Source organism: Poromitra crassiceps (genome assembly GCF_964638095.1).
Source record: "Poromitra crassiceps genome assembly, chromosome: 11".
NCBI classification, from domain to species: domain Eukaryota; kingdom Metazoa; phylum Chordata; class Actinopteri; order Beryciformes; family Melamphaidae; genus Poromitra; species Poromitra crassiceps.
This window is the reverse complement of record NC_139643.1, coordinates 20,100,770-20,109,923: the sequence shown is the minus strand read 5'-3', so window position 1 is coordinate 20,109,923 and position 9,154 is coordinate 20,100,770. Positions and strand designations below refer to the sequence as shown.

Below are 9,154 nucleotides of genomic sequence, written 5' to 3'. Positions count from 1 at the left end.
TGCTGCTTCTTTGGAGGTCTCTGGGTTCCGCTCTTTGATCCATGTGCGCAGCTCAGGATTTAGGACTCTGAGAAACTGTTCCAAGATGATGGCGTCTCCAATTTGCTCCTTTGTCTTTGCTTTGGGAGACATCCACTTGTCATACAAGTCCTTCAGGCGGACCTGCAGCTCTCTAGGTTTCTCCTCTTCTCCTGGCACACTGGAACGGAACCTCACTCGATATGTCTCCGCACTGATTTCAAATTTCTGTAAAACAGCACACTTCACTTTAACATAGTCCATGGTGTCATCAATGTCCATCGCCACATATGCAGAACGAGCTTTACCAGTTAGCAGTGGAGCTAGGTGAAGAGCCCACTCTTCCTGAAGCCACTGACAGGCATGAGCAATTCTTTCAAAGGTGATTAAATAATTTTCAATGTCCTCACCTTCATTGTAGGGCTGCATTTTAGGGCTTTTCCAGCCAGGAAACCTCACCAGACTGGAGTTCTGTCCTGCATTAGCCGACTGCGATGACTCAGCCTCAAGCCGGTCTACTGTGTTGGGAGGTGACGCAGCTGCAGGCTGTATGTTGGGGTTGAATGTGGCTGCTGAACCTTCCACTTGCTGCTGATGTTGGCGGCCCTTTTGTACCTCATGTTGGAGCTGAGTGAACTGATGCTGCATTCGTCTCCACCGGTCCTCCTGTCGGCTGTGTTCCTGGACAGCATTGGCATCACGGTCAGCCTGCTGTTGCATCAGGCTTTGCAGAAGGCCAGTCACCTCAGCCAAACTCGGTTGCTCCTGGGGTGGACCACCTGCTGCCCCCAGCTGGTCATCTTGGGGTGCTTCTTGTAAAGACTCAATTACTGGAACTTTCTTCTGTCTGGTTGCCATCTTTCACTGCCTCCTACTGGCCTGGATCCCACCACTGCCACCAAATGTTAGGAAGCCTGACCAGTGGCATGCAATAGTAGGAGGCAGACTCAGAGGCTTGTCCAGGTTTTAGCAAAAATGAGATTTATTCACAATGTGCAGGCGATCCAAAAATAAGTACAAAAAATAGAAAATTCCAAATAAACAATTAACTTGACTTAACTAAACAAAACTCAACTCATAATAACATAACTTAAATTACCATCACATGCACACAGCTACATGCTGATCTCTCTCCCCAGCAGCCCAAAAGCAACTGCTTATATAGCCACCCCTTCAATCACCAAGAGCCCCTCCTGTCTAAACCATTGTACTGGTGCAGGTGAAGTCCATTCATCTTCTGAAACAGGTAAGTATCAAAGTTACAAGTTGTCACACAATTCCACATATAAATACTTAAACACAGCTCACCATTAAACATAGGTTTGCAAGCTTTACCTAAACAGGTCACAAACATTGATAGATCACTGAGATTTATTTTCCTACCCCCCCACACACTTGGTCTTACCAGTGACCTCACTACTGAAAATGATTGACTGACTGAATGCAGGTGATGCAAGTAAGACTAATTGATTGATGAAGATTGAGAGGTGATGTGCAACGGGGACAAATGGTGTGTTCTCACCCACTTTGTCACATATTGACACAACACATTTCATACAGACGTAGTGAATTCGCTGACTAAGCAGATGGACGTGCGTCGCCCCTTGTGTCATGTTCACAATGCAGATCATTGACACTACGTCTGGCAATGCAAGTCATTCAGTGTGCTCAATTAAATTAGGCCTATTCATAGGCCGATTATTGGTGGGATGTCTAAGATTGAATCGGATTAAATCTTTCCATATCATTACCCCCTAAAATATATATATATATATATATATGAAAAAAAGAAAGAAAACAATGAGCCACTATTTTGATTGGCTCCCAGAAAGGAAGGGAGCCATATACGATCCAGCTCCCTTCAAAGAGCCATGATTCCATCACTAACAAACAGCAGATGGCAGCTTGAGTGTTTTCCTCTCAAAACTTTAAGAGGCAGCTATGTCTTCCATTGTGATTGGTCCAAAACGCTTCACCCCCCCCCCCCCCCCCCCCCCGACGAATGAAAGGTGTTCAACACTTTATATGAATAAACCCAATAACCCAAATAACCGGAGAAACTAGTCCCTCTGCTGCTCCTGTGGGTGGAGAAACTAGTCCCTCTGCTGCTCCTGTGGGTGGAGAAACGAGTCCCTCTCCTGCTCCTGTGGGTGGAGAAACTAGTCCCTCTGCTGCTCCTGTGGGTGGAGAAACTAGTCCCTCTGCTGCTCCTGTGGGTGGAGAAACGAGTCCCTCTCCTGCTCCTGTGGGTGGAGAAACTAGTCCCTCTGCTGCTCCTGTGGGTGGAGAAACTAGTCCCTCTGCTGCTCCTGTGGGCGGAGAAACTAGTCCCTCTCCTGCTCCTGTGGGCGGAGAAACTAGTCCCTCTCCTGCTCCTGTGGGCGGAGAAACTGGTCCCTCTGCTGCTCCTGTGGGCGGAGAAACGAGTCCCTCTGCTGCTCCTGTGGCTGTGGGTGGAGGAACTGGTCCCTCTCCCCTTCTACAATGGATTTGTCGCTCTTTGACCCGGACCTTTTCCTGGCGTTTTCCTCCTACACAGGCCCAGGAATGCACGCTACATTGCTAGCAGCTAGTTTAAACGTTTGACAGTGGATTTCCCCTTTAAAGGTAGTCACAACAACACTGACTCAGAATTCAAGGTAGTCACAACAACACTGACTCAGAATCCTTTGGACTCTGTAATGGAGCTGGCCGTGATGTACTGTATGCTGAGCGATGACTTTACACAACTCTCCTGCTGTGCAATCATGACACTTCAAATATCATACAAATCCTATGACATGGGGGCATCCGGGGTGGTGTAGCGGTACAATCCCTGCCTAGCAACACGAGGGTCGCAGGTTCGAGCCCCTGTGTTACCTCCGGCTTGATTGGGCGTCCATACAGGCACGATTGTCCGTGTCCAAAGCCCGATTTAAGGGTATGTGTTCTGGTCGCTGCATGCACTAGTGTCTCCTCTGGGCGGTCCGGCCTGCTGTTCAGGGGGGAGGGGAACTGGGGGGAATAGCGTGGCCCTCCCATGCGCTAGCTCTGTCCTGCATGCGGATGAAACTCCTCCCTGTCAGATCGGCAGAGGGGGTGGTGTAACGACCGGGACAGCCCAGCAGGGAATTAGTCAAGTACAACTGGGGGGAGAAAATGGGGGGGGGGGAAAAACGTGATAAAAAAAGAAAGAAATCACATGATGTCCTATGATGTCTTATGTCTGTGCATCAATGCATTTCCTCCACGCGCACACACACACACACACACACACACACACTCACTCACACGCAGACACACAAAGCAGACTCGGATTAGACAGTGCAGTGCAAATCATTCTCGGTGTTTGATTTAACCCATTGATACCTGACCTGATGCAGCATTTGCGTGTATATCCCTCATTTGTGTGTGTATATCCCTTTAAGACCGCGAACCGTGTGCCGCGGTTCGCGGTCTTAAAGGGATACACACACAAATGCTGCATCAGGTATCAATGGCTTAATTCGGTTGGAGTACCAGATGGGTGGAGTTTCCTCCATCAGGACATATGGGGCCGTCAGGGTCATGCGTATGTTGTCAATTGGGGGAGGGAGGGGGGGGGGAGGGGTCTAAATAGATTTCAAACACTTTCAAAGGACAGTGTAAACTTTCCAGCACACGTTGTTTTTCAGCTATGGAATATGTTGCGCAAATACAGCGACCTTTGACTGACCTGAATAAGTTTCCCATCATGATATGATGACTTCTATGTACGTGCATAGAACTGCATCCCCCCCTACACGCACACACGCAGGCGCACACAAACACACACACACACGCACGCACGCACACACACACACACACACACACACACACACACACACACACACACACACGCACACACACAGTTAAAAGCGGTAACAGTAAAGGAAGAGGGATTTCTGATTTGCTGCTCATATCAGTTTTTTGTTTTTTTGTTTTGTTTTCTGGGGGGGACTGTTCATATCTATCCTAGATGATAAACTGTACCTGATACCAATATTATGAGCCGACAGCGATGTTGAATAAGCACATGCACAAAATAGTCTAATAACAGAGCACGTTGCGCGTGTTGTGTTGGTATCTGTGCTTCTGCTGCTTGTTTTGAACACGTTCCGCTCACAGTTTCTGCTTCTCTTGATGTTCTGACTGAATCCAGGCTTCTCATCAAACAGCCATCCAGTCGTCCTTTCTCTTTCTTCTCCCTCTCCTGCTGTTCTCCATGCTAACGTGTTGTTCTCCATGCTAACGCTGACTCAGCCAAACTGCTGCGGCTCTTTAGCATTACCACAGCTGTCTCAGGCCAATGATGTCATCATGTCACATGTCCCTATTCTGATGTCTTTAGCATTACAACAGTTGTCTCAGGCCAATGATGTAACATGTCCCTATGCTGATGTCATACGGATCAGTCGCATGCCTCAGGCTCTGACTATGTGTCACATATCCATGTGCTTCACATCAGACTACCACACTGTCTGTCTGTCTGTGTGTGTGTGTGTGTGTGTGTGTGTGTGTGTGTGTGTCTGTCTGTCTGTCTGTCTGTCTGTCGGTCTACCTGTCTGCTGTCTGTCTGTGTGTCTGTGTGTCTGTCTGTCTGTCTGTCTATCTGTGTGTGTGTGTGTGTGTGTGTGTGTGTGCGTGCGTGCGTGCGTGCGTGCGTGCGTGCGTGCGTGCGTGTGTGTGTGTCTGTCTGTCTGTCTGGCTGGCATGTTAAATAATCAAATTAATGTTCATGAATCATCTTGAATCCATGGTAATGTTTTGGTGATGATGTCAAACTAAATTGAAATGTTCACATACTATTCCTACTTTATTTTTTCAGAGTTTCTCATGTACATCATCATCAGTACATCAGTTCAGACGGCAGAATTGTGCGTCTCTCGAGATCCCAAAATCACCATATCATCCAAAATATAATCCCACAGAAATACGATAAACGATGAACGATAACATTGAATTATTGTCCAGCCCTATAGTCTGATTAGCACACTTGCTAACGTATCTAATAGCAGGCAGCAATAGCATGCTAACCTCCATGATGGCGATGCAACTGCGAAACCTCTATTGAAATAGAAACCTGATTCTCAGCAATAGCGGGACAATGAAGTTCTACAGTATTGCTTTTTTGTGTCTGATAATATTGACGATACAACACAATTGAATGCAACTCACGCTCTGTCTCTTACCTTCTCAGTGTTTCCCGCCTCCACCCGTGCTCTCCTCCACCTGCTGCTGCTGGTCCAGCTGCTGGTCCTCTCGGCGTGTCGTCCCACTCGCTGCCCGCCCTGGCTCAGCCCCTCGATCCACAGTCTGGAGAGTTTGAAACACTTTTCCAAGACACTCCACGGCCTGGTGAGCTTCACAGCACAACGCACATCAGCACATTAGCAATATTATGTAAACTGTATGTACTCAGTCTATAATAGGGACATAGTGTAGACCTGGCATCCTTAAAACCTACCTCCGGTCAGGATTTATACCTGTGTAACGGTTGGTGTTCTAGTTCAAATGTTCTATGAGCGCCTGCCTGCAGTATAGTTGCACATCATCTGATTCTGCGCTATGAACTTACAGTGATAAGAAGCAAAGGGAGGCTAATAGGTTATCGCACTGCAGCGACACCGCTGTTGTCCGTAACGTTAGCTTAGCTGCAAGCTACGTTATTGCTGAGATATCAACAACCGCGCTGCTTTGAGCCCAATGAATGTTACAGCAGCTGCAGCAGGCAGTGGGCTTATTAGCTAACATCTAGCTTGCTAGCCTAGCCCATTGTCATATGTACTATAATGTACTATACAAGGGATCAGCGTTAGTAAACAAATGGCTGTACTTATAATGGGGCCCTATGCAGCCATGCCTTGAGTGTCTCACTCTAGCCGGCTGTGTTGTTTACTAAATTCACTTCATTTTAAAAACTGTGACAGGTCACACAACTTTAACACGACATACATATATTATACAGTTAATATAAGACTTTACTTACATACGTCAGCATGTATGCTCATATGAGCACATAATATTGCATATATGTGCATATATGTCTCTCTCTTCCTTATGGGTATGTCAGTGCGTTATGGCAGTGGTTCTCAACCTAGGGGTCAGGACCCCTCAGGAGGTCACAAGATTATTTTGGGGGGAGGGGGGGTCACAGGATGATTGTCAAAAAAGAAAAAAATATCATGATTTTTCTCCATTGATGATTAAATCTCCCATACCAATGAATGATTATAAAGCTATTATAAAGCTATATGAAAACGACTTCAGTGTGTGAATGTGTGCACACTGTCGTTGGGTTGGGTAGTGGCCGGAAGGGGTGGGGGTGGGGGGCGCTGGGGGGGGGTTCACGAACCCCAGCCTAAAGTTTTTCGGGGGTCGCCACTCAAAAAGGTTGAGAACCACTGTGTTACTGTCTGGTATTGATCTTTGGACTGAGCCTGCAGGTTACTGTAGGTCGTGTTATGCGTTTACTTTACATGAAGTCCGTTCATTTGAGGAAACAGAAAAGGAGCAGCAGATAGACTAACAGACGTGCTATTTACTGTAAATGTTGATTTAGCTCACCAGTGGCCTTGTCTTGTGTTTCAAAACCAACAGACAGACAGTGACCTCAGGACCATACAGACCGACGAACACAGACTGCAACATCTTCCCGTGATGAATCAGACCGCTGATCATTTCAACTCTATAGCGGTACGTCTCTCTTACAGTAGAATCAAAGTCCCCCCGCCCCGCCCACAATATGTTGTGATAGAAGCAGGAAAATTCAACATTCACCCTCTTCTTCCTCCAGTCTCACTGTATCTTTCTATCTTAATCTCTCCACAGCTCAATGAGTCTCTCTCGCAGCTATATTTGGGCATTCAGGCCTTCAAGCTGCATGTCGATTGGTTGAAAGTGGCCAGAGAGAACGTCAGCCTGCCGCTCTCCTCCCGGACACTGGAGGGCAGCAGAGTCCAGCTGCTGAAGCTGTCCAACCTCACCAGAGCTGCTCTCCTGCAGGTATATATAGGAAGGCTTTATATCAAAGGAAACACAAGAAACACAACCTTGTGTTCTTTCTTGCAGCCGGTAGAGTCGCCTCCTCCTGGCCTTTTCGATAGAATGCAATTCCACATTGGCTTAACTTTTAATGAACAGAACTATATACCCCCTTAATGTGGCAGCACCCTTAGATTGTACAGTGCTCTCGTGATAATAGCACTCTTGTCTTGAAAGAACCCTTTTGTGTGTTTTCCAGATGAACCAGGCTCTCCCCCAGGCCGTCTCCCCCTCGCTGCCTGTCCTCTCCACGTCCTTCGAGGCGGCCCGCTACTCCGTGGAGATCTCTGCGCGGTTACAGACCTTCTGTGCCTTCTCAAAGAGAGTGTTAACGCACCTTCACAAACACTTCTGCCCTCAGTAGATATTCCATAACCAAGGTGCAAACTGCTAAAAGTCTTCCCCCAAAAGCACTGTTAACTTATTTTGAAAACGTGTTTATAGGTTTCCGATGTCACAAAACCATGGCAGATAGCAATGATGCACATCGTCTTCATTTTTTCCACTGTATTTATTGTTTTTTTTAAACGTTGTATTTGAATTCTTTTCATTGTTACTTGAACGATATTTTTGTCCGAAGAATGTGTGCTTGTGGGCATGCTGCGGACGTGTTAGCCCGTCATAACGCAGCGTGCTGAGGTTCCTGTGAGCTGGATTTTGCTGCTTTTTGAGAATGTTTACATGTCCAGCAGGCGTCACCGTGCCTTTTTACAGCGACGATGTTCTTCTGTTTACAAGACGTGCGAGCTAAATGAGATGTGAAATGGAGCCGTTGGAGCCAGTAACAATATTTTTCTACTGTTGGTTTTTAATATAATGTAGCTTACAGTATGTGTTATTTATTATATTGTTTCTTATTTCTAAGAGTGTTTAGTTTGAGATGCAGGCATCTCACATTCTTCCCCCCCTATAGGACGAATCAGCGTGACATCACAACAACAACAACAAAGTACTTCCGGGTGCTACTGTAGCAGAAATGAAGCTGAACAGCTGTACCAAACAAACGTTCATATCTCAAAAACGATACATCGCTTATATTTCGACATTGTGAGTGCGAGCAGAAGTAGCGAAAGGATTCGAGGTATAGTAATATATATAATATATATATATATAATATGTTGTGTTAAAGTTGTGTGAACTGTCGCGGTTTTAAAATGTGTGAATCTAGTCAAAAAGAAGTACAGCCTGCTAGATTGAGTTCCTGGCTCCATAGTATAAAGGTTAAAAACAAAGTATGAAACATAAACTGCGATTTCTCAAACAGCACAAAATTAAATTAAATTAAAGCTGAATTAAGGTCACGTGATAGAGTCCTAAAAGTGACTTAAACTTTCAGTTAAGTGTGGAGTGTCTAGCTTAAAGTATGAAGGAGCAGTTAGCGTTCACCATGAACTGCTGTTTAAAACCAGCGGCAGACGCAGTTGCACCCGGAAGTATAACCAATCCGTTTGTGTACAAACATGCTGATTCCTCCTATAGACATTGCATCATGGAATATTTAATAATAATAATATTAGTAATAAACTATTGTCATACTACAGTAGGTCTACTATTTATGTTTTTGTACGTTTTGCAATAAAATATTTAACAAAAAAAGAGATGTGAGTGTGATGTGAGCTTAAAGATGGTGTGGTAGTGAAGACAGTCTGTCTGATGCTCTTAGAGCCGCTGACAAGTGAGTGACTGTGAGGTTTTCAGTGTGCTACTCAGACACACTTGGACAGACGTTTGCATGTTGATGGACAGGACACACACATTGGCTGTTGTGGGAATTGAACCTGGGACCTTTCAGCGAGCTCAGTGTCTGGAGGAGGACGTCCATTGACACATTTTGGGTTTTGTGGTTTAACTCAACCAGTGTGATTATTTCTCTCTCTGCCTCGAAGAAATGTCGTCACTATAAATGCCAAGCAATACTGTGAAGCACTTTGGATACATGTGCCCACCAAATAGTCTGTGACCTAGAAGAGAATGTAGACTACAACGCAGTGTTCCTCCGTGGAATGAGTGTACTGAAGTGAAAGACAGACAGACATACAGACAGACAGACAGATAGACAGACACACAGACAGACAGACAGACACACACACAGACA

General features: G+C 45.8%; 1 protein-coding gene across 1 annotated transcript in view; it reads left to right on the top strand.

Annotated features, from left to right (window-relative positions):
- Nucleotides 1-3,519: 3,519 nt before the first annotated feature.
- LOC310784880 (serine/threonine-protein kinase SBK2-like) overlaps nt 3,520-9,154 on the top strand; it is a gene marked incomplete at both ends in the record, with an annotated part of 21,557 nt that continues 15,922 nt past the window's right edge. The window contains 4 exons of the mRNA XM_083645914.1: nt 3,520-3,568; nt 5,216-5,373; nt 6,847-7,020; nt 7,259-7,384. Coding sequence (XP_083502040.1) covers nt 3,520-3,568; nt 5,216-5,373; nt 6,847-7,020; nt 7,259-7,384 — 507 coding nt within the window. The remainder of the gene's footprint in view (nt 3,569-5,215; nt 5,374-6,846; nt 7,021-7,258; nt 7,385-9,154) is intronic.